Source organism: Sardina pilchardus, chromosome 13 (assembly GCF_963854185.1).
Source record: "Sardina pilchardus chromosome 13, fSarPil1.1, whole genome shotgun sequence".
NCBI lineage: Eukaryota > Metazoa > Chordata > Actinopteri > Clupeiformes > Clupeidae > Sardina > Sardina pilchardus.
This window is the reverse complement of record NC_085006.1, coordinates 10,219,098-10,245,509: the sequence shown is the minus strand read 5'-3', so window position 1 is coordinate 10,245,509 and position 26,412 is coordinate 10,219,098. Positions and strand designations below refer to the sequence as shown.

The window sequence follows — 26,412 nt, the reverse complement described above, 5'->3', positions numbered from 1 at the left end:
AAACTTGGAACTCCTACTTTGTAATGATGCCTTGCGCAGCTGTTCTACAGACTGGGAAGCATCTAGAAATTACAGTATAGCCTTTCTCCATATTATAGGCCTCAATGATTTTCTTTCTGAGGTCCAGACAGATTTCCAATATTGGGGGGTTCCTACGCGCATGCACACACACAAACTTTAAACTACACATAAACACAGGACTAAAGGCTGTACTAAAATTACTTTATTACAGCTGATCTCTCCAGTATTCTTCCATCAAATAGTAATTACAGTACAAACAAAATAGTACATTTGACCCTAGACTCTTTTCATATCCATGTTTTATATTTTAATACAATTTCAATGCTTTTGCTTCTGTTTTGCTTTAAATTTGTATGTATAATCTGTATAATCTTTTTTTTTTTTTTAGACATTCAATAACATGTTTCACAATCTATACAGTTTAATACAGGTTACTCATGGGTTGTAGTGGTGATGTGGAAGGGGGTGAATACTGACATACTCTATACACACAAAATGGATTTCTTTTTTTTCTCTCTCTCTTTAAAATTATTCCCCATCTCCACTGCTTTGCTTGAGTCATGGGAGGCTATGAGCTCCACCTCTTGGTAACTGCCGGAACTAGTTCTTCTCATTCCCATCCAGAGGCGAAAGGATACTCCAGAGTGGGGCCAATGCAGTAGTGTTTGGGCTTGGCAGTTCATACTGTAGATGGCACAGTGTTCGACCAGAGGCTGGACCTCTAATACGCTTTTTTTTTTTTTTTATCTCCAAAAAACAAAAAAACAAAAAGGTTTAATATTAAATCTGTTTCCCCCTTCCTTTAACCCTCTTTCTATACGTTCAGTCAGTAGGACATAAAAGAAGGTGAGTATCATCATAATACTAAAATAATTGTCCACAGACGTGGAGAGGAGATGTCGGGTAAATAAAATTAATAGGGCCAGGGGGAAACAAAACACCTCTACAGCCTCACTCTCACAGACATTTATCAAAAACAAGAATATCAACAAAGGCCCTCAGTATGTACATGAGGGCGACTCAGCCGTAGGGGCTGATAGGTACAGTTCAAATCAGTGGAAGGTGATGAACGCCTGAGGGATGCTGCTGGTCTGAGGGGGAGGGGGAGGGACATGGACACACAGCAGAGGTGGTGGAGGCAGGAAGTCAGGTTTGACAAAAACTGTTCCTGGATCAGACGCTTGAACCTGAACCTTGACTGACAACCTGAGGTCTGCCATATATATATATATAATTTCTTTTTCAGTGGCCAAGAAACCGCTTAAGTCTTGTCTTTTCTGATGCACAGTGGAAGCGTTACATTCTTTGCAATGCCAAAAACGGAAAGTAAAAAAAAGTAGGAGGATTTCAGATGCTTTCTGGTATGGAGAAGTTGAGAAGTGCCAACTCATTCTAATGGGGCAATGGCTTGCCAGGAGCCTGGAAAGTGTGTGTGTGTGTGTGTGTGTGTGTGTGTGTGTGTGTGTGTGTGTGTAGAGGTGGCATGTAAACACTAGTCCCTGATCTTGTGAGACTGGCAGGGAGCTCCTGCCATGGCCTCTCAGGACACACCTCAGCACGCTCCTCAGCCCGGCACAGACGGCCACGCGGCCTCCTCTCTCAGTCCGCTCCGCTCTTCAGCAAGAAACTAAAAGAAAAGCTGGTCGTTTTTTTTTTCTTTTCTGCATTGACCTTTACGGTCATAATTTACAATTTTACACAAACACATCCTCCTTCTCTTTCTCCCTTTCTCTCTCACACTCACACACGTTTCTTAAAGTGTTCTGCTTTCTCAAACCTCCTAAAAGTTAGTGATGGTATTTTTTTCTTAATTTTTTTTTTTTGAAGTGTCCCTGGGCCTGAAATGTCCCATGGAGAGGTGTGTCTGCTCTCCGGTGCCTTCGGGTGTGTTGCTTTAGTGTGAACAGCAGGGGGCGAACAGCAGGAGCAGCAGTGCTCGTCTGCCCAGAAAACCAGAGAGGCTCTCGGCAGCATGTGCCCTCAGCCCAGCTCAAAGGCAGAGAGAGAGAGAGAGAGAGAGAGTGGACAGGCCAGGTGGACAGACAGAGAGGAGGGAGACCGAGGGAAAGAGAGTGAAAAAGTGAGTGTAAACACACACATTCACACACACACATATACACACACACACACACACTAACACACACACCATCCCTGCCACTGTCACAGTGCATTCTGCCTAAGTGCTTGGTCAAACACTTTTAAAGATGCATAGAAAGTATTGTTACGGTGGGTTTATGTTGGTGATGCAATCAGAAGCTTTTTTTTTCTTCTTGAAATACCACAATACATATTCGCAGGGGTTAGGCAGAAATCACTAGCCTTGACTAATGTGCTTAGATTGGCTGCATAGTGTTTTGTATTTAATACGTATTGAGGGACAATGTATGCCTCAGTGTGGTTTAGTGAGAGATCGGAGAAATACCAGCCCACTCCAAACAAGCCATCAGGGTTCTTCACAGGAGAAGGAGCAGTAACAGAAGCATTGTTCATTACTATTACAATGATGATGATGATGATGATGATAATACTAATACCAACAGCAACAGACGCACAAACACACTCTCTTCCGCACCTAATGAGAAAGCCCTGACAGAATTCCACTGCTTCAACCAAACTTCAAATCAGACCTCTCACTAGTGAAAGCAATCCTATTCAACTCCACCCAGTAGGAGATTAGACATCTCCATTAGCCACAAACCAACTGTAGGAAAACGGAATCTGAAACCTGAAACTCAATTTTAACCACCACCACCCCAAAAAACCTCAGACACAATATTTCCACTCGAGTGCCATTGCCTCAAGGCTCCATTCAGACATCAGTAACTCACCTGACTACCTAAACCTTCTAATAACACATGACCAAGCTTGGCAAAGAAAAACAAGTAACTTCTCATTACAGTACATTCTGAATCAACCAGTTAAACATATTATGTGCAGGTAAACCTGGGTGTCCAGGTTTGCATCACTTCAAGACACACAGACACATACACACACACACACGTACGTGATTAGAAACCCATACGACAGCTGTAATAAAGTGCTTCTACTTGGCAGCTGCCATACAAGGCACCATGGAAAATGACCACTGTCCTAACACTGTGATTAGTTTGGCGTAAATTCTATGCATGTCTGCTGGCATGGGATTAGATACCTCATCAATCTTTATCTCTTACATTACCGCATATTTCAACATATGCATTTGATAAAAATACAATTTTCATTTGGGACTATATCTGAAACAATATACAATTTAAAACATTCATTATTCTGCTCTGTACTGCACATATTTCAGTACTAAATAATAATTTCAAGGCACTGAACACTATGTTTTTGGCTTTGGGATCCCTATCAATCCTTGGGAAGTATACACCCAATGGCTGAATGTTAGTATGACACAAGAGTTGGGGCTATTGTTGTTCAACAACAATAAACAAACAAACAAACAAACAAAAACACCACACACAAACAATCCTTACAAACCTGGGAACAACTACATTTCACAAACACACCACTAGGTGTCAGGGTAAGCAGCCTTTCTGCAGCCCTGGACCGCTCGTATGCAACGCAACATACTCTCCTTGGGCCTAGAGAAGACTCTGGCCTCTTAAATCAAGATAGGCATTTCCAGAGCCCCATGTGCACATTACCGGGAACTGACTGGGGTGCGTTCGGCTGGCCCTGCCTTGCACATCCAAGCCTGCTTTAAAAGGGGGAGGGAGGAGGCGCATTCCCATAACTGCTGTGCGGAGCTCACTGGCAGTGGATGACTTAGAGGAGCTCTCCTCCCGTAGGCCGACACACCAAACGCTGGGAACAATTACTCAGCCGGGGTCTGTGGGGCTCGTCCAAACACTCCGCCGCCCAGCAACACCCAGATCGCGTCACTGCCGAGCAGCACGTCCAAAGACGGCGGGGTTCAAAAGTGCAACCCCTACAACCCCCTTGCTTTGATACGAGACCTTCAGCTAGGCTATAAAGGGGGAGGGGAGGGTAATAAAATGTGTTTTATTTAACACGTTTCTTACCCTGAATCTCATTTCAAGGAGCTTAGCAAAAACCTGGACACGCTTACTCATAATCTAATCTTCAAGTCCACCTTATTTAAAAAAAAAAAAAAAAACTCAAGAATGAAGGGCAAAAAGAAGTCTATGATTAAATAAAGGAAAGGGGTATGGCAAATTCTACACTGCAAAGCAATGTCGACACCCTGTTCAGATGAACTATATCAATTCAATCCTGTAGCTTCATCACTGCAGTCCACTTCATGATCTGTGGAGTGAATGGTACTGTACATACTTAAGGAGGACAACGACCTCCTCCAGCCCTGCTCTGGTGCGATGGACAGATTAGATGTGAGGGACTTCTGAGGCTGGGTGGAGGTGGGTCAGGTGTTTCTCTACAACACGTCCGAAACTCTCACGGCCTCACACACACTAATCCCGACGACGGAGGCAACACAGGTCCTTGTTGTTTGCGTTTTAAGGAACAGTTTTAGACTAGTTTTTTTTTTTTTAAAAAGCCGTTTTTCGGAAGAATACTAAGTTTGGGGGTTCAAATAAAATAAAGAAAAACTCAAATGCAATGCTGTGAGCCTGTAACAAAAGTAGTGTTTATATATTTATAGACACATGTGCACTGGGTTGACCTGTGCTGGGCAAGTGCACTGCAATGTAAACGCCCACAAAACTGCACAACTTAAAACAACACACACCCACACACTCACTCCTTTTCACACACATACACACACACAGGAAGTAGAGCAGGAAGAGAGCCAAAGGAGGAGTGTAGAGAAGAGAGGAGGTGTTAGGAGAAGAGGAGGTGCCATGTCATGTCCCTATCGCTCCCTCTGACGCGCTGGCTGGAGCAGAGCTGGACCCGGACCCGGACCTTGACCTTTGACCTCTGACCTGGCCCGGCTGTGCTGGGGGGGCGCATTACATGAAGGACAGGTGGGAGCCGTTGGAGATCTGCGAGGTGATGCTGGTGCTCCTGCTCATGGGCGGCTCTCCGTGGCCCCCCGACGAGGTCCTGTTCAGGGCCTGGGGGCTGTTGCGCGCCACCCCGCCGCTGCTTTTTGGCATGGCCCCCGACGACGCGTGGCCCCACGGCGAGCCTCCGCTGCTCGGGCCCCCTCCTGGACTGGAGTGGTAGTAGTGGTGGCCGCCGCCGCCGCCGCCGCCCACGCCGTGATGGCTGGAGATGCTGCTGCCGCTGCCGCCGCTGCCCCAGTGGGGCCCCTGGGAGCTGCTGGAGTGGTGCGGGCCCTGCTGCTGGGGGGCCCAGCTGGCGGGGGCCCCGGGGAAGCTGTGGCTGAGGGCCTCCGGGGAGATGTTGGCCAGCAGGATGTTGCTGAAGCCCAGGCGCATGCTCTCCGAGTCGAAGGCCTCCACCTCGCGCGCCTGCCGCTCCAGCAGCGAGCGGATGCGCTCCAGGCGGTCGTTCTGCAGGGCCAGCATCTCCTCCTCAATCTGGAACACACACACATACGATACACACACACAAAAAAAATCAGAAGTGCTCCATTTTACATCTACATGGTGAAGCCGTCATGGTTCATTTCTGGCATTTTAACAACAATGTTGTTTATTTCTGGCATTATAACAACATAATGGCAAAAGGTTGAGCAAGTCTTGTGTCAAGTTCGTTACGGTGTTCAGCTCATTTTTCAGCATCATGTTCATTGCATGGTGTGTAGATAGTGAATTGATTTGTTCTTGGTACTGTAAAAATCAATACAACTCAAAAATGCATTTCTGAGTCTTGGTTCTCTGGGTAGTCAGTGAGTGGGGCGTGTTGAGTGGGACTGCAAGATGTAGGCAAGATGAGGCTGAGCTCAATAGCTTGATCTACACAGGGGGGAGAGAGTGTGTGTTTGTGTGAGCAAGAGACAGACAGCATGTGAGAAAGGGAGTGAAAGATTAAAGTGTGTGTGTAAGCATGTGTGTGTATGCGAGACACAAAGGGAGAGTGAGAGAAAGAAAGAAAGCGAAAGAGAGAGACAGACAGAGAGAGCGCCTGACCTTCTGCTCGAGCAGGGCCCGGCGTAGGGACACCCTCTGCTCCAGCTCCTTCCTCTCGCGCTCCTGCTGCGCGTCCGTCTGCATCTTGATCTTGCTCTGGTACGCGTTCAGCAGCTCCAGCTCCTGCTGCAGCTGCATGCGCAGCACCTGGCACTCGCCCTCCTGCGCCTCGTCCAGACGCAACTGCACACACACACACACACACCACACACACCACACACACCACACACACCACACACACCACACACACCACACACACCACACACACACACACACAGAGAGAGAGAGAGAGAGGGGAGGGTTAAAACAATATAGAGGAGAACAGGGGAGGAGCTAGAGTGACAGGATGGAGCTAGCAATCTTACCCCTTCATGAAATGTATTTCAGTTCATAACGTACAAAACAAAAAAAAGGATAAGAGATTTGACGCACCAGCCCTGACATGTTGATTAATTTACTGGACTTGCTGAGTAACAGCTGTGTGTGTGTGTGTGTGTGTGTGTGTGTGTGTGTGTGTGTACAAGCGTGTGTGTGTGTGTGTGTGTGTGTGTACGAGTGTGTGTGTGTATGTGCTTGAGAGTGTGTGTATGTGTGTCTGTGTCTGTGCGAGTGTGTGTGTGTGTGTACAAGCGTGTGTGTGTGTGTCTGTGCGACTGTGTGTGTGTGTGTGTGTCCATGGCACACTCACGGCCTGCGTGGAGAGCATGTCGTTGATGGAGTGGTCGTACTGCTCGGCCAGGATGGCCAGCTTGCGCGTCTGCTCCTCCTTGATGCGCTTGAGCACGGCCTTGTGCTCGCTCTTGGGCGTGTTCTCCAGCAGGTGGTTGCGCAGCGCCTTGTACTGCCGCGTCTGGATCTTACACGTGTCCTGGAACTGCTTCTTGATCTGGAGCTCTTTGGACTGGGACACCAAGCGCACACACACACACACACACACACAGACACAGACACACACAGACACACACAGACACACACAGACACACACAGACACACACAGACACACACAGACACAGACACACACACACACACACACACACACACACGAGATGAAGCAAGCTGTTGTGTTTTTAAACAGTATCCAATGAGACTAATAGTCCCCAATGAAGGTTTATTTCATCAGCTTTTCGGAAATTAGACAGACAAACTGAGCAGTTGAAGGATTCAATATTCATGACTTGCCTGTATATTGAAGCATTATTAAAAGTAACAAACATAATGTTCCACTGCTAATCGACTACACAGGAATAGCTAATAAGTTAACTAATGCTAAGAAAGTAGGTAGTAATGCAATCAATCAATCAATGTAGATTAGCGCTTCTTGGAAAGCTATTGATTTGTTTTGAAGATAGCCTTCAGTGTCTCACAGTGAACCAGTCTGGCTTAATCAGCTCTCCGCTGAAGCACACCGACTGAAGGGAGGCAGACAGCAGGAGGGAGACAACAGCAAAACAGAGGAGTAGAGAGAGAGAGAGAGAGAGAGAGAGAGAGAGAGAGAGAGAGAGAGAGAGAGAGAGAGAGAGAGAGAGAGAGAGAGAGAAAAGGAATGAGAGGAAAGGAAGGAGGAGGAGAGAAGAGGACAGAGGGGCAGATGAGTCCTCGGAACCAGAGGTACCTGGATTGCTGGTGGAGAGAGGAGGAGGAGGAGAGGGGAAAAGGAAGAGGGAGAGAAAGGGGGGGAAAGGAAAGAGGAGAGGGGACTGAAGAGCAGGCTGCTGTGCTCACCTGCAGGTGGAGAGGAGAGGAGAGAAAAGGAATGAACAAGGAGAGAAAGAGAGTAGAGGAGAGAAAAGAAATGACCAAGGAGAGAAGGAGAAGAGAGCAGAGAAAAGGAATGACCAAGGAGAGAAAAAGAGAAGAGTAGAGAAAAGGAATGATCAAGGAGAAAAAGAGAGAAGAAGAGAGAGAGAAAGAATGACAGAGTAGAAAGCGGAGGAGGGCGAGGAGCGGGGCGGGGCGCTCACCTTGAGGCTCTTGGGCTGCTGGCGGACCTCCATGACGTGCTTGCGGCGCAGCTCCCTCTCGCGGCGCTTGTTGTACTCCTGCTGGTTGGTGAGCTCCGTCATGTGCTGCGTGCGGATCAGCTCGGCGCGCTGCCGCTGGATGATGTTCAGCTGCCGGAACTCCAGCTCCTGCATGGACTCGTGGTGGCGCAGCAGCATGGCGTGCTCCAGGTCCTTCTGCGTCTGACGCTTGTTCAGCTCCTGCACACACACACACACACAGACACAGACACACACAGACACACACACACACACACACACACACACAATTCAGAAATGTTGCAGAAATCAATTCCAACTTCAAACATAAACCAGGAGAGATAGCGAGAGATATAGGGATTATCAAGTCGAGTCTTTTCATAGGACCGTAATAAAAGTGTTTTAGATGATCAAAAGAGAGAGAGAGAGAGAGAGAGAAATGGACAGAGTGGACGGAGGCCCAGAGACGGCCAGTGGAGTCGTGCTCACCTCGCGGGCCAGGTCCTGCTCCACGTTGTGGCGGGCGATGAGGATGCGCCTCTTGAAGCGGCGGCACTCCAGGTCCAGGTACTGCCGCTGGCGCCGCAGCAGGTTGGCCTCCTCCTCCGCCTGGAAGTGCTGGATGTTCTCCTTCTGCTTGGACAGCCACTCCTGCTTCTCCTTCTTTGGTGTCGACTGGTTCTCGTTCAGCTCCTGCGGATGGACGGACACATACAGTATGAAATAGGAATGATAAAAACATGAAATGACAAGAAAGTAAAAGAAAGAGCAAAAGAAAGAAACACAAAGACAGAAAAAAACAGTCTCATGAATGTCTGTTGCTAACATCAATCCGAATCCGAATGTTGTTGTGATGATGGCCGTTACCTCTTTCAGCTGTTCCTTGCGGAGTTTGTACTCCCGCTTTTGCGACTCCAGGAAGCTGTTGAGCTCCTTCTTCTGCTGGCTCTGGATGTGCTGCTGGAATTTCTTCTCATCGTTGTTAAAGGTCTTGGCCTGCAGACAAGGGCACATGATTAGCACTTCAATCTAATTTAACACTATAACAAGTTAATACACCAACAATACACTAACTATATCAAACATTAAAACCTTCAAGTCAAGAGGTAAGCAGAAGTTAATGAAAATACAAAGTTACAACAAAATAATCGTTAATGTAGGAGGATAAACCGAAAGCGTCTGTTGGGGCAACACGTTGGCTGGGTACGTACATCTTTCTCCATGGCGACCTGGTGCTTCTTGATGAGCTTGTCCATCTCGGAGGAGAAGCTGCTGCGCTGGCTCTCCAGCTCCTTGTCCAGCCGCAGGCGGTGCTCGTCCATCTCGGCCTTCAGCTTGTTCTCCAGGGCCATCAGCTGCTTCTGGTGCTGCCGCCGCATGCGCTTGTAGCCCCACATCTGCTCACGCAGCTCAGAGTCCTGCTCGTGCTCCTGGATCTGACGCGTCACCTGATGCGCACACACACACACACTCAAGAATTACAAAACTTACAAAAATGACAAAATAAGGTGCTTTACTGTACCGAAACGTAAAGTAGAGGACACACTGGGCATCAAGCAAGACCAATGGTCATTTCATTTTAGTGACCCAACGTGACTATGATTCCACATGTCTCATAAGTCAACTGCCTGAGCCGTACAGAAAACTCTACATACTGTCCAAGGCGAGGTGGAAAACCCCAATCAGAAATTAACTTCAATACCAGAGATGAAAATGGTCTTGGCCCATATAAGATGCCAATTATTACTGCTGCTGCAGTGAGTCACTTGAGTGTTGCGACATATCGCCTGTAAAGAAGTCATGGCATGACCCTGAGGTCAATCCGACGGTGAGGTGGACTGGTCAGCCATAATTACTCTGCTGGTCGACAGGTCCGACATGGCAGCTTCGGCATGGACAAGACTCCTTAACTGATCTACATTAACGCATTAGCTGAACTAAAGATATGGAGCATACTCATGCCATATTTGGCAAAATGACATCACACAACATAAACTCAACATTCACTTAAACTAATGAGCGTAAAACATTAACACCAAACTCATGACTCAAACCCTTTAAATAAACAAATGAATTACTGAATGCATAAGAATGAAGCAAACACAAGGATATTGCTGTGCGCTCCAAGCTTTCTAGAACTGCTTGCCCAGGTCAATTAAGTAAAAAACCTGTTGTGTACCAACATTAACACCAAGCTGTAGTGCTTAGTCAAAGTTATGCTGGACTTTTTTTCTAAAAAAACAACAACAAAAAAAAAAACACTTGTGAAGTTTCGCTTCAACATATGATCTGACTTCACAAATCAAGGCTGCCGACTCGTACGTCAAGAAGCGCAGCCACAAGACTGGATTATGCAAGCAGACACAAAACATCCTGCCCAACGCAATGTGGCCCCTCTCTAATTACGGAGCGCAGTCAACTGCCTATCCGTCAGCACCGGGCTATGTGACCTTTACAGCTGGCTTTCGTGCGTAAGAAAATACAAATCTGACAAACAAAAAAAACAGGACCTGTACTTTGTATCTACAGTTTGCCACAGCTTCCAGAGAGAGAGAGAGAGAGAGAGAGAGAGAGAGAGAGAGAGAGAGAGAGAGAGAGAGAGAGAGAGAGAGAGAATGTATGTATGCATGTACAGTATGTATGTATGTACACATATGTATGCATGTGTACAGTGTATGTATGCATCATTATGTTTCTGTGTTATTGTTACACTATGATATACATTTGTATGACTGCTTTGGCAACATGAACATCTCATTTGTCATGCCAATAAAGCATTTTGAATTTGAATTTGAATTTGAGTGAGAGAGAGCGCTCTCACCAGGGAGGCGGTGCGGATGGTGGCGAAGTGCTCGCGGTTGCGGACAGGTCTGCGGGGCGTCTGACTGGGCGGAGACTGGCCCGGCTCAGAGGGCCTGCTCTGGGGCTCCGTCTCCTCCTCTTCCTCCTGGTAGCTCTCCTCCGCCTGCACACACACACAGTTGGCCAGGTGAATCAACTTCACATAAGGAGGGAAAACTTATCACAAGGGACATGGAGAAGAAGAAACAACATCCATTACGACCACACAACGGCAGCAGTTCAAGATGGAGAGGGGGGGGGGGGGGTGTGCGTACGGGTTTGAGGTGGATGACGGAGTTGTTGGACATGACTGTGCGGTCGCCCTCCAGCAGGTCCAGCTCGCTCTTGTTGTCGGCGTCGGCGGCGTCGGGCAGGCTGTTGACGGAGCTGCTCTGGGAGCTGGCGCTGATGGACATGCTGGGGATGGACTGGTTGCTGCCCACGCTGTTCACCGTGCCCGTGCGGCCCACGCCGCTGTGGTCCGGCTCCTGCCAAGAGAACGGGCAGTCGGAAGGGTGGTCGTACAAGTCAGACAGATACACACGCGCGGACATACACCCACGCCTCAAATTCACACAAACACAATCGTACATAAGACATGACACACACACGCGCACACACACACACACGCACACACGCACACACGCACACACACAAGTTGGCATACATCGGCACCAACAAAGAAAACGAATGCTGAAAAACATTTTGGGTTTAGTGTGCCTCAAATCTTTCCTCAATCTACAGTCACGGCAAAAAATGTTTTGGCAGTGGCACACATTTTGTGTTTCAAAAACTATTTTTACATCGTTTTTTTCATTTGTGTATTGAAAAAACAAATACAAACACACTTTCCGCTGTACTGATATGGTAAAACTGAAATGATGTCAACTGCATTTGTGCCTTGTGCCATGGGCCAACTGCAGTGAAAAATCTTTTTTTGTGTGTGTGATAAAAGTTTTTATGCCAATGAAGCTCTGCAATGAATTACTGATATTATGCCTCTGATCACTGCACAATAATCTAGACACAATGTAAATCACCACCACAAAAGCTGAAGCAACAATACTTTTGAAATATAATGTTTGCGTCACTGCTGAAACTTGTGGCCACAACTGTACTGTCAACATGCACAAGACTTCCTACATTACTACAAAAAAGGAGCATTCATGAACATGATCTGAGTGTCATAAGAGACCGAGATGGAGACATAAATAGCTTGTGTGTGTGTGTGTGTGTGTGTGTGTGTGTGGTCAGCTCCACCGACCTCCTCCTCGTCTGCGACCTCCGTGGTGGGGCCGTTGTGGGCCTCCTGGAAGAGGATCTTCTTCATCTTGCGGTACTGCAGGTTGTCCAGCTCGCGCACGGCGTCCTTGGTGCGCTGGATCAGGTCCATGAGCACCGACTCGGGCCGCTCGCGCTGGACGAACGCGTGCTGAAGGAGGAGAGCGGGGAGGGGCGCGGAGAGGTCAAGGAGAGAAACGTACAGCGCATAGCAGGAACAGAGCAGTAACACTCTCAATTTGAGCCTCGCTCACGCTTGCTTTTAAAGACCAAAGGCACATAAACGCAAATAAACGCGCGACTGTTCAATCTAAACACCAGCTGCGGCGGTAAGCCCCAGCAGTCGGGCTCTACAGACTCATTTCATCTTCCATCTGTCAGTGTCTGCATGAGAATTCATTATTCTTATTATGTGCAGACCTGACAGAATGTCTCTCAGATATTCTCATGTAACAGTCAAATATATTGAACACTTAACTATTGATGTGTTTTGTAATGTATAGGTGGGTCTAAAAAAAAAAGTGAATGTTGTGGTCAATTTCCCCCAATTTATTTCCAAAAGTGAATCTTTATTATTATTATTATTATACATTCTAGGTGTGAGGACAGTGACGTGTGTAATGTGAGTGACGCTCGCTCACCTTGAGCAGCTCCTCAGAGGTGGGCCTGTCCTGAGGGAGCTTCTGCAAGCACGAGTCCACAAAGTTTCTAAAGTAATCCGTCCTGGAAACAGAAACAGAGAGAGAGAGAGAGAGACAGAGACAGAGAGAGAGAGAAGATGGGAGGAAGGGTAATGGGAGAGAAGAGATAGAAAGTAGAGATGGAAAAAAGAGGAGAGCAGGGGGGAGGGAGAGAGTCAGTATCAATGACGCAACATAGATAGAAATAGTAAAAAAAAAAAAAAAAAGTGTGAAAGATGTGAGAAGCGTAGAGGGAGGAAGGGGGGGGGGGGGGTCTTGCTGCTCTCCTCTTCCCCCGGCTCATATGGTGAAGGTGAACTAAATGATGCATGAGGGGAGTAAATAGTGGCACTGGGCCCGAGGAGCACCGAGGAGCAGCGAGGAGCAGATCAATACTGGAGACACTCACCACTCGCTGGACTGCAGCGTGGGGCTCTCGTTCTGGGCTATGTGGTATAAGGCACTCATGGCATTCATGTTGAAGAGGGGAGGCTTCCTCTCAGCTGTGGAGAGAGAGAGAGAGAGAGAGAGAGAGAGAGAAAATCATGTTAATCAACTGGCATAGGCACAGTAATGTACACTTGCAAAAACAGTGGGCCTACAGTAGCTGCATCCATCATCCATACAGGGAGTAAGAGAGGGAGAGAGGGATAGACAGACAGATTAAGAGAGAAGGAGAGGTGTAGAGAGAGAGCACTAGTCCAGGCATGATAGAAAACACACAGGAGAATGTGATAAACATGGGGGGAGTTTTCTAGCCGGAGGGTGCGAGGTGTGCTGTGGACTCTGGCTGACCTAATTCAATACAGGTGATCCCCAGAGACCAGATGTCCACCTTGCCCTCATACTGCCCCTCGTCCATGGCCAAGATCACCTCAGGGGCCATCCTGAAAGAGAGGGAGGGAGAGAGAGAGGGAGAGAGGGAGATAGAGTGTGTGAGTATGTGAGTATGTGTGTGTGAGAGAGAGATTCATTCATCATGCATAACATTTCGTATGAATTCACCAACTTCAGTCTTCTACGGTTCTGTGGTTTTGTTTGTGTGGTTGCATACCTTGCTATGACATAAAAGTCTGCCAACAAACTCTGATTTTGAAATAATAAAATGTCATAGCTGGTGCTATAAAACTCTACCCTATGATCACCAGCTCACTGCATCTCAACCCAAGTTTCCCTAACCCATAAATCACAACTTAACACTGACGGAGTTATTGAAGTGATTTGTGTGTGTGTGTGTGTGTGTGTGTGTGTGAGCGAGCATGTGGTAGGTCCAACTGCAGACTCACCAATATGGAGTCCCCACAAAGGAGTTAGCTGGGGAGACCAGGGAGGCCGAGCCGAAGTCCGCCAGCTTCACCTGCCCCGGCTCGGTCAGCAGGATGTTCCCTGCCTTGATGTCTCTGAGAGGATCAGAGAGCGGGAGGGACAGAACACAAAGGGTGCAGGCTCACATTAAAACTCACCTTTTCCATTCTCTAGACTACAGTATAGGCACATGATAATCACCACATGAAAGCACACTTACAGTAGTTCATCGCTTATTTTACAGACAACAGTGCCCGCACGCACACACACACACACACACACACACACACACACACACAGATACGCACCTGTGAATCATATTATGGGAGTGAAGGTAGGCCAACCCTTGCAGTGCCCCATGAGTAATTGCTGCTATTTCCATTTCTGGTAACGGCTTCTTGTGCACTGGAACAGACAAATCAATAGGCAAATCAATGCTCCATCTCGGAGTTCAAGGCAAGCCCAACAGTCTTATCATGTTTGTCATTTGCGTGAGGCTGCGGGTAGTTTTTGGCCTGATTAGGCCGAGCGTGATGAACAAACAAACTTACCCTCTAAAACATCCGAGGTGGATCCCAGGCAGTACTCCATTACCAGCTAAAAGGACAAAGACACATGCTGTAAGTCCACTGTCAAACAGCACACCAAATCTGACCATGTGCCTTTTATCAGAAATGTATTAAATTAAGCAGGGGGCAAATCAGGTTTACACAGTGACTGCCAGCTTTCAGAGTGCCTTTAATAATACAGACAAGCAGAGGGAGCTGGAGATTGTTGCGGACGATTCTGTAACTGTGAAATGAAAGTGCCCCTCCACAGTCACATCGGTACTCCATCCACACTGTTAGTGGGCAAAGTGGCTGGACTCTCAACAGATTCATTACCAGTCTGCTTCTTCAAACAAATAACAGGAATTCCTCCAACAATGTGCCGAATTTCTTTTTTCTTTAATTACTTTAATATTATCTTTCAGGCCATCATACATTTTTTCATATGACATTGAAACACTTTTCTTTGAAAATATGCTGAAATTCTTCAGAGCTGTTTAAGCAATTCTGTCACTGGTAAAGGTGGTATATGCTATTGCCGGAATGGTGTGCTGTTTTCATTAGGAGAGGACGGACTGGACGCTCACCCATGCTGTATGCTCACGCAGGTAACATCCTTTATACTCAATACTGTTGGGGTGCTGGATCTTCTGGAGGAACTTCACCTCCTTAATGATGTCCTGCCATTTCTGCACATTACAGAGAGGAAAGAAGAGACACAGGAGAGGCGTTAGAAAAAGGCTATTATCACAAACAACAAAACTCTTGCTGGCGTGCTCTTGTGCTGCTGACATGACGCACAAAAGAACAGGAAGAAACTGCGTGAATGACAACAACATTCTGCATCACACTTGCTAAATCTATGCACTTGGTTTCCGTCATCATCAAACAGGTTCTCTGTTACTAAAAATAAAAACAGACTACCCCTGGACTACTGTTTGCTTCGCTGACAACCCATACTCTTTTTTTTCTGTCTTTGTTCTTTTTTTTTTTTTTAAACTGTTTCATGACGCATTTATGACGCCCCAGTCCCACCTAGCGCGGCTTTAATTGTACGTCTGGCACGAATGCTTCCACTGTGAGCTCATCGCTCTGAGTTCTGAACCCCCTGCAGCAGTGGCAGGCAGCAGTCGGTCCAGAAAACTCGGTCTCCATTAGCATGGTAGAGGAGCGGAGGAGAGGAGAGGCAAACCCACTCACTCACTCACTCACTCTGTGTTGCGCAGAGGGTGACTAAAGCAGCTTGACCTCGGATGAGTAACCGAAAAGCAGCAGAATTCTCGACTCCAGCAACTCCGCTGCAAACGCGGCAAAATCCATATATAGCAATGGCAAAGACGCTTAGAACAGACCAGTTTTAGCCAGACTGCAGTTCAGTCCGTGTAATCATTAGACCTACAATGTTTAGAAACACAACTTTGTTTCCCCCAACCAAATAGTTCTTGCTATGCAACGTCACTATAATTGCATGTTCAGAATATCTCTAGGTGTACGAAAGACCTGCATCAGTAGGATTTTGCCCCTTAGCTCCACACTGTACAACCAGCACAGAGTAGCATGACAGTAACGGCAACCTTGTTGTAGCCTAACAACACAGGAGTCCATTGGAGTCCACAACACTCATGACCCTGTAACACCCATGTCTAAAATGTGAGGTATAGTTGAACAAAACATATTCTGAACAAACTGTTGAAAATGGCGGCTCACCTCATTGCACTGTTTCCCGCTGTAGGACATCTTCTTGATGGCCACCACTTCTGAGGTCCGCACATCCCGAGCCTGGGGACACAGGTCACATGACCACTTAACCACATGTAAACAGTCGTGAGGAGATTCTTCTTGGTTGGGAATTATGCTTATGCTTCGGAATATTTTCGTGGAAAATGGATCCCATTTATTTAGCTCACGGATATAAAATAAACGGCTTTGGGTCCATCCGTATACCCATAAACCCCCGGAACACCAGCACAAGGCTCAGGGTTACTGCTGATTGGCTACTGGCTACTCACAAAGTAGACGGCGCCGAAGCTGCCATGGCCGATCTCGCGGAGGTCGGAGAAGAGCTTCTCGGGGTCCTCCTTGAAGAAGAGCTCGGCGATGTCGGGGTCCTTGAGGCTCCCGGCGCGGATGCCCTTGTGCATGCTGGGAGCGGGGGGCGGGCGAGGGGCCGCGGCGCAGCCACCAGCGACTATCTGGGTCTGCGACTGCGACGCGACAGCCCCCACCGACGGCTCATCTGCAGGACAGCGGCTGCATGCAGATCCACACCTGGGACAGAGGGACAGACGCACAGCTGTTAGAGATCCACACCTGAGACAGCGGCGACAGCACCGAGATACAGCTGTTAGAGGGGACACAGCATGGAAACACTCCGTGTGTGTGTGTGTGTGACTGACTGACTGACTGACTGAGTTGAGTGTGAGCAAGAGAGAGACACAGCTAGAGGATCATGTAATAAGTTGGCTTCTCGGCTCTCTTGTTTAATGGCAGAGAGGAAAATAGAGAGAAACTGATGAAGAGAAAAATCATCAACTGACACACAGAGAATCACTGACCACATGAGGACTAAATCAGCCTCCATAAGAGTGAGACAGAAAGACAGACAATAACGCAATATATTGTCATCTTTGCTTTCTCATCTCTACCCGATTTATCTAGTGCTGAAAAGCGACTAGAGAAAGGTGAGAGCGAGGGATCCAGAAGCAACACACAGAGCAACACCGAAGGAGAGCCAGAGACAGGAAGTGGAGAGGAGACACCCTCGAGCGGCAGCCACAACACCCTCAGCACACTCCCAGCAGGTCTCTGCTGTGTCCACACACACACACACACACACACACACACACTCTAACACATGCCTGGAAAACTGTGCGCACACACACACACACACACCTCTGTGATTGCCATCACTGACTATCTGCACTGTCGTCGCTGCCAAAAGCACTTCATGCCATCCAAACAGTTGGGTCACCTCACTAGTTCTAGTGGAGTCGGAGTCTGCCTTGATCTGGATTTTCACTCTGCCAGGATGACTGATGTGTGTATATGTGTGTGGTGCGCGTGTGTCTGGCCACTTCAGGGAGTGATGTGGGGGTAGCGGAAGTGGGCCTGTCCGAGGAGCCGTGTGTGTGTGTGTGTGTGTGTGTGTGTGTGTGTGTGTGTGTGTGTGTGTGTGTGTTAATTATAGGCATAAGGGTGGGTAGCTGTATCAGGCGTAGCGAGCCCAGGAGAGAAGGCCACTTATAGCTCCAGGTTCCCACTGAGGTGGCCGCACAGACGCAATGGCGTCTGGAGAGGAGAGAGAGAAAAAAAAAAAAGAAAAAAAAAATTCAGCCCTCCGGTTGCCATGGCAATGGTACCTCCTGCACATGGTGGACTGATTGACTCCATCCCCGGCATCAACCAATAGCCCAACACTACCCCCGCGAACTCCCTCCCCTAAATAAATAAATAACACCAAACTCCCTCGTCTCCTGCCTCCTCAGTCTCTGGCTCTCTGCGCTGCTTTGCTACCTTGGACGCGCCGATCCACCGACGCAGGCCTGACAAAAGAGCGCTTGCGTAAGCACAGGTGAGCAGTAACAAGGTGCAGGACAGGGACAAAGAATATCGCGCGCGCGCGAGTCCATCAGTCACGCTGGCAAACGGCGAAGAGACGCGTCCTTTCACTGGCGCACTGGCCAATAAATCTCACCGACATCTGCGGCACGTGACATCACCCGATAGATTCATCACCAGTCGGCTTCTTCAAACAAATAACAGGAATTCCTTAAAGAATCAGCGGAAATTCTTGAGTTCTTTAAGAAAAAATGATCACTGTCTGAATTGCCATGCCATCTGAATTGCCAGAATCGTCTGATTTATGCAATTCTCGGCCATCTTAAAAATGCCATCGGCATAGGTCTCGCCGATCCCACAGACATGTTCAAAGCATTTCTTCTGGATATGTTGAAATTGCTCAAAACATAATTGCAAAACAGTTCTGCTATTTTCGTGCCCTGACTAGAGGCACAAATGGACATTTGTCAGCAGGAAGGCGTCAGTCACACTCTTTTCTCATCGCCATAACACAGTCATGGACAACACAGCATAAACAACTGCACTGTGGCTCTGGGCTTTTTGGGTGTGAGGGCAAAAGCCTTTTTTTTTCTAACTCAGCAATTTCCTGATACCAATCAAGTAGTTTCCCCCTCCTTTCAAACCACTCCTAAAGGCCATATACGCCACCACCATATAGGCTAGTCATTATGCTATGGCCATTCATGCTTGCACTTCACAAGTGCTCTCTCTGCTTTCTTCCCCCAGTGGGGCAACGCTCCATGACCAAACCCCCTTCAGTTCACCCAACAGTGGAGTTACAGCATGCAACACTGTGTCCTCGTTTTTAAATAGCACTTTGTTTATTACTGCTGCTTGGGCACTGCCCCCCCCCCATCCCTCTATCTCCACACACACACACACACACACACACACACACACAGCTCAGATGATCAGCTTCACAGACACAATACTGATGACTGAGGTCTGATGTTTGAGTCACAAGACTGGCCCTCGCTCTCCCAGCCCGCCCAGCTAGAACAGAAACCAGCTCTCAGCTCACACACACACACTCAAACAAACACATATGCATACACATGATTCATGCATGGACAAAAACAAAACAAAAAGCAAAACAAAAACCACATGTCTCAGACAGACAAAAACAAACACACACACACACACACACAAAAGAAAAACACACGCAACGGCTACAACGCATAAAACGTAAATACATAAGAAGGTGCCAGAGTGCTAAAAGATGATGACTATATGGCCACTTCTTAAATTCTATAAACGTCCCTCACATTTTCCTGACTTCACACACATCAACTACACTACTCCAGACTCAAAGTGATGCTCAAAACCATGACAACAAATGATGAGTAATTAGCAACCCTAAACTGTACAGAAACACACAACCCAGATGAGAAAACAACACATTTCTGCAAGCGGAGACCAAAGTGGCCGTTCTGTATTCTGTGGAGCTCTCTCTAGCGTCCAGTCTGGTGGCGCTGGGCTACTAATCAGGCCGGGGCGAGAGCAGACAGAGCCGGGGCCCTGGGCTGGTGGCGGGCTGACGGACACCATTGCGTGCCACTGAGCACACACAGATGGCCAGAATGCGACAGGGCAGGACAACAAAGGGCAGGAATTCCCTCTGCACGTTCTCCCTGTGCATACAGTCTGCACTCCACTTCCTGGTCTGGCTGCTCTCCGCTAATGCCAATGGGGAGGAGGGGGGGTAATTTCAACCTCCTCAGCACTGCCATACCGCACAAAGAACAACAACAACAACAACAACAACATCATCATCATCAACAACGGCACAGCAGCACAGCATTAAATACAAACAATTAGAGCTCAGTAGCCCCTGCCCTGAGCCCCTGACCCCTGCAAATATTTAATGAGCCTTACTGTTGAAACACAATACGGCATCTCCTTACAACTGACAAATCCCTGTCCCACACTGACACCGTCAGATCAGACCAAACCATTTCTGACACCCACTGGAGAGAGTACTAAGATTAATCTTCTTATACTGTAAAACACTCTGATACGTCATAGCCTACTACAGTACACACATGCAACCTCTTGCTGATAAAGAGAAGCGGCAAGCCTCGGGAGCTTAATTGATAATTGGCCTACACGCTGATTCACCACTCTGCAGATCATCGCTCCCCAGTGCAATGTAATAATTAGAGGTCTTCTTTCATACAGAACCCATTTTAGGGTACATCCTTGTGCGCCGTCAAAACATAGGCTAGTGGTCTCAACATTTGCATGTCATCTTACTGCTTCACTCTGTACAACACAGAATCATGTACGGTGCTCCACATGAATGAATACAGCAAAGAATTATAATTGTTCTCCCAGACTACCAAAATTATAGGGTGTGTGTGTGTGTGTGTGTGTGTGTGTGTGTGTGTGTGTGTGTGTGTGTGTGTGTGTGTGTGTTTATGGGGGGATGGAGTATAACACCATCCATTCAACAACATTTTCATTTCTAGGCTCAGACACACACACACACAGAGTAAACTGATGGTGAGATCTGCATCATGTCCACACACTGTGCTGGCTGGCTAAGGTCACTACGGCGGTGTCACAGGCCTGCTCTGGATTACGTATGTGCTGGAGCCACTGCTGCTGTTGCTACCCGCCCGCCCGCCTGCCCGCCTGTCCACCCATGGCCCAGCCCTGATCCCTCCCTCCCTGCCTCGCCCCCTCCCCTTCCTCCCTCCGGCCACCAGCTCGCTGGAGAGGCCTGAAAAGCCGCTTTGTGGGCCCCATCCTCCGACGTACATCCGTAATCATGCAAGGCCTGGCTCAGGGATGACGACAGCGTCAGTGGACATTCTACGCACGGGCCACCACATTTACATGTGCACAATGTGTCAATTAATGAGCGGGCCGGGATGAAGACTGAGCTTCGACATAAGATGCTTAACTTTCATGATGGCACCGCAGATATAATGTGTTGCTGTAGCGATTTCTAAGGATCAGTTGGAACACGATGGTTACTAGAGTTCACAAATCTGGTTTAAATGACATATTCTATTCTTCTTAAGTGAAGTACCAACAGATTTCATCATCAAAGTTGGTAACTAATAGCTGTGTAATATGGAAGGAAGGCTCGCTACAAAAATAAAGTAACGATAATTTGGCCCATCATGCTCAAAATCTAAAGAAAAGATTTGAAGATGTGGCTTACTGAAAACACAACTGTTAGACAACCAGGAGAGAAGATTAATGTTAACAAACTGAAATACTTCTGGTGGGTTCATCACTAATGAAAAGCAGCAAACATTCCATGAATATCATGAGAAACATGTACCCTCTTTACTCAAAGACTCTCAGACACACGCAGGTCATGTGATGCCCAAGCTAAAAAACATTTTCAATCCATTTATTTGCAAACCTTTACTGCGTAATGGCCTCAAAGGCCAACCTTCCTACACGTACCCTAATTTCAGGTCAATAGTTAATATCCCACAGCAAGACAACTCTCTATGCAAATAAGCTGATATTCAAATTGGGCAATACCTTACAAATCGTTGGAACATTTGCTTAAACTAAGATTAGCTGTAGAAAACCTTTCATTCCGACAACAAGAGATGTTTGTGTGACACATTCCATCCTCAAATAAATGCTGAAGCTCTTTGGAGAACTCTCCATGGATCATGGGACATCACATTCATTATTAAAGAGACTTCATCATTTGATGACAAGGATCCAGCAAACTTCGCCTTTCATTTTTATGACACTATTGTCTGGTAGTTCCCAAGAGGGTGTCAGCCAAGTGGTTAGCACGACATAAAGGTCCACTCTGGGGAGAGTTTAACACCACACTCACACTACAAGCTAACAAATAACAACAAACAGAAGATAAAACCTGATGTACAATCTGTTAAACGAATGCTATTTGATACAGAGCCTAACATCAAGTCTGTGCTGTGCATTCATTCAATTGTCAGGCAGTTCTGGCACCACTGGCACATTAGCTGTACAAATGTAGCCAGCAACAGGAAAAAACTTATGGAATAGCTACATTGTTGCTATAAAGTTCGCTTATTGCGCTTACATGGTATAAGTGCTTCATCAGATGTAACTGAAGGTAGCTTCAAACTAAATCCCAAACTCAAGACAAATAACAACTATCTGCAGTGGTTTTCAGATCAACAAAATCAAAATGAATAATTACTCATCGGGTGACTGCACATGGTTTATGGTACATGATATGGTATGAAACCATGTATGTCAGTCAGGCCTGTATTTTCTAGCATGTCCTTTCATGGCTTAGCTGGCAGATGATGGTGGTATGCATGGTCAAACAGCAGGGGCTGAGCTCAACTGAAGTGTCCAGGAGGAGGGGGAGACAGAGAGAGAGGGATGCTTTACGCGACAGCAATGAGGTCAGAGACAGACAATTGCGGGGAGACAAGGGACCGCGTCTCCTCTGCACAGAGACATCATTCAGTCGAGCGTTCACACACATTTCAGTTTGCATGTTTCTGTGTGATATACACCCAAAGACAAATAGGCCATGGCAACAATGCCCAACAAGAGCTTTTCACCACAAGGGTTCTGGCATCCACAAGTACCCCCTTTAAAACGATTTCTTCCAGTGGATGAACAAGTATATCAACACCACCCAAATGTGTCTTATAGCATACACTGTGTGACAGTACGCCTCTTGTGGGGGAAAAAAAGATCTTGTTGCTCCATAAAACATGACCAAAGGGAACACACCCAGGAAAGTCAAGGCATAATGCATGGGCTCCATATGGAGTGTGTGCCTGATGAAAGGTTCCAATTTCAGTGGGAGGGAGGCAAATGAATCTGGCACCAGTGTGTAAGCATGTGCTTACCCCATCAAAGGCAAAAAGGTTAGAGACTTAATGAACCAGCAACATGTGGACATGAAGGCAACTTCTTAGTAATAATAGGGTAGAAATTACATCCACATGCCACAATGTAACGTAATGAATAATAGAGTATTGCGGAAACCGACATTCATTTATCGACTTAATTACAAAAAAGGATTTAGATTAGAGTTGTTGTTGTTGTTGTTTTGTCGTCGCTCCATACCTGAACTACTGCATTATAGGGCCTTGTCTTAGATGCCTTGCTAATCTGTCAGCATAGTAGTTTCAGGGGAGATGAGTCAACGTTTGACATGAGGAAATGAAAAGCCCAAATCCGACGCAATAGTGCTTTGTAATCACAGCAATAGTATAGTTGATTTTGGTTAACATCGTAATACGAAGAATAGCATATTCAACATCTATGGGTTAAAACGAGTAACGTTATCGACAATACAAGACATTTGTCACACAGCATAAGGGAAACAGTGGTCTCCACACAATTAGGCGTTGTCCAGAAACAAGTAAACAGGATGAGATGCTTGCTCACGGAGGCTGACAAAATAAATAATACTTGTTGCAATAAGTCACAGTCAATTAGGCAACTCTTAACTGCTTAAAACAAGCAAGCTAGCAAGCCCTCCTAGCTAGGGTAGTTAGCTACCCAAATTGGCAGGGTTACACTGGACCACCTGGGTACCAGCTTAACATTAATTAGTCATAGCACTACAACACCATGTCATTTTCAATATTCAAATAATTTGCATTGCCAGGTGTAGATACAACATTACGAATGTATCTAGATCGTGGTTTGATAGCTAGAGTGCGAGCTAACTACCACTAAACTTGACCAGCAAGGCCTGTAGTCTAGCTAATGGTAGACATCCACTAACGTTACAGTTAGCAACCGTCAGCTAGTAAGTTAGCTAACGTTAGCTAACACTATAAACCAGCGGAGCTACAGAAACAGATAAACATTAAAATGTTGGCAAATGTTGTAATGAGTGAGAGATTAGTTGTCTACAAAATATGACTCATGCAGTTTATGAATAAACTATAATCAAAATGTCACGAGTTAGTGATCAGTCATTATTGGGTAACATTGACTTATAATGTTACTCAAAGACAGACAACTTCAGAACTTCCAGAACTAGCTTGCTATCTGCTAGCTAACAAATAGCTTTAACGTGGCAGTGTATTTGGCTACTTAAGTCATGGCATGTCATGAAGTTACATGATTTATCAACTTATAACTTAAAATACAGTAAGTCTGACAATAATTAAGTGAATATCTACTATATTAGCAAATTGTATGTGATTCTTCTTGCTGGCTTTCCCAAGGCAAAAGTTACTTGGCCGTTCATAGGCAAGCGGGCTGGATAGCTAGTTAGCGAGCCAGCTAAATCTGCTCATACTAACGTTAGTGCAGCTGCTGAAGAATGTAAGGCGGTAACTCACCCGTCCGACAGGCCAGTTTTGAGAGGACTGAATATTGCCTGGAATCAAGAAGTGCTGTCCATCCAGATCAGAGTTAGGATAAGTCTGATGAAGGTCTAACCTTGCCTTCGATCGAGTTTTGAAGCGTATTTAAGCGACAGGGTTTGATTATAACTTAACGTTCCTGATTTTGCTAGTTGACAATGTTAAAACTCCACCCCAGGGCTAACGGTGGCCCAGAAGCTTGATTTCCCCCTCACGGACAAGTCCTAAAGATGGCGGCCAGGCAACTCACTCCCTCCGTGTCAAATCCGACGAGGAAAATATGAGGGAACACTCCTAAAAACAATCTAAAAACTAGCTGCAACCACGCCCTGTGAGAAGTCCGATGGCTTACAGGCCTCGCAGTATTAGATGGAGTTTGCAGTTATATTTCACTGTTTGTGTTGGGACTGTGATTTTCTCTCCCCTCCTCTTCCCGTCTGTTCCTGGAACGCCAGTTCCGCCCTCTTTTTCCTTGGATGCATTCTACAGCCTGTGAGGGACATCAACTGTATGCATTTTTTCTCTAGTCAAAACCCAGTGATATGTGGTGAACCTTGACAACTTATAAAGACATAAAAATGCAAGTTGACCGTTGACAGCCAATCAGGATGCATAATAATAACATTGATCAGTGCATTTTGTAATGGGCTGCATGAATGGTTATTGGGCATTGGGTATGGTTCATTTAGATTCTGATGAGTTAGTAGGCCTACACTGCTGAACATATTAAAATAGAAATTATATATTTTTTTCTGTTAACATTTAAATGACAGGTCTTATGTTTTGTAAATTAAACTACATGCTTGCAATCTAACCAGTATTTAATATTAAGCAGGCAGAATTCAGACATTTGTCTCAGTAAATCAGTTGTGATGAGTGATGAGTCAGTGAAAGGTTAAAACACTGCACAGGGTATACATCTTTTTGCCTAAACTACAAGCCACCAATTGGTGTGCGGAACAGAAATCAAGACTCTGGATTGGCTCTAGGCTGGCCAATCCGCTCTGATTGCAAGAGAGCCTGGTTCTTTGCTTCTGTATCCAGGCGAACGTGGAGCTTTGAAGCTTACTGAGGATGTAACATGAATGGGAAATTCAGCTCAGAGAGTACAGTGGGGTTATGCTGCATTTTTTATTATGCTAACAGGCCCTGTAAAGTGTTATGTAATCCCTTGAGAAGCAGAGCCTAGGAAAAACAGATAATACTGCATGGCTGAGTGAAAGAGTTTGCATAGAGTAGATTTCCGACACTATTTCTGCCTTACTTGTATTCAGCATTGTTTGATTTAATGGGGGTTTTCTTTCAAATGAAAAGGAGACTACCCATTGAGGGTTAGATTACAATGTTTTGCATCAATAATAGATCAATATCTATATTATAGTACATATACTACTATAGTACTACATGTAACATAAGTCAGTGACATTAAGCAATGATAGTGGAAATAGACAATTTGTTGTATTTGTTTGCTATGTTGTCGTTGATTTTCTTGCACAATGTTAAAAGACAATGGTCGATATTTTTCATCTCATATACATGTCAAATAGTTCATGTCATTTGTCCATAATAAATGCCTTTCAGTCCTGTAGCAATGGTTTAAGAATGGATCACAACATAAGAACAATGAATGCAGAACTGCAAATCCTGTCTGAGAACTTCCTCCAAACCATATCTCTGCCTCCTGGCATTTCCTGAGATAGACCACACTGGACTTTAGCTTACAGAATGATCATGCCATGTCTATGAGAATGTCCACTGCATCCCAATTCAGGAAAAATGATGTTCGGGAAAGGCAATGTAAATGGACCAAATGAATGAGTTATTAAAATTGTAAAATGCAATAGGATTAAATCCAC

At 46.3% G+C, this 26,412-nt stretch overlaps 1 protein-coding gene across 1 annotated transcript; it reads right to left on the bottom strand.

Annotated features, from left to right (window-relative positions):
* Nucleotides 1–542: 542 nt before the first annotated feature.
* On the bottom strand, nucleotides 543–24,986 carry taok1a (TAO kinase 1a). The gene is made up of 20 exons (XM_062552095.1): nucleotides 24,533–24,986; nucleotides 16,685–16,943; nucleotides 16,383–16,454; nucleotides 15,263–15,364; nucleotides 14,679–14,724; nucleotides 14,436–14,532; nucleotides 14,109–14,222; nucleotides 13,618–13,709; nucleotides 13,232–13,325; nucleotides 12,784–12,865; nucleotides 12,126–12,293; nucleotides 11,137–11,349; nucleotides 10,842–10,985; nucleotides 9,232–9,468; nucleotides 8,888–9,016; nucleotides 8,510–8,713; nucleotides 8,003–8,242; nucleotides 6,730–6,942; nucleotides 6,042–6,224; nucleotides 543–5,489 (listed from the first exon to the last, which is right to left on the bottom strand). Exons 2-20 carry the CDS (start codon nucleotides 16,814–16,816, stop codon nucleotides 4,956–4,958), a joined length of 3,096 nt encoding a protein of 1,031 aa, XP_062408079.1. The 5' UTR covers nucleotides 16,817–16,943; nucleotides 24,533–24,986; the 3' UTR covers nucleotides 543–4,955.
* Nucleotides 24,987–26,412: the final 1,426 nt, after the last annotated feature.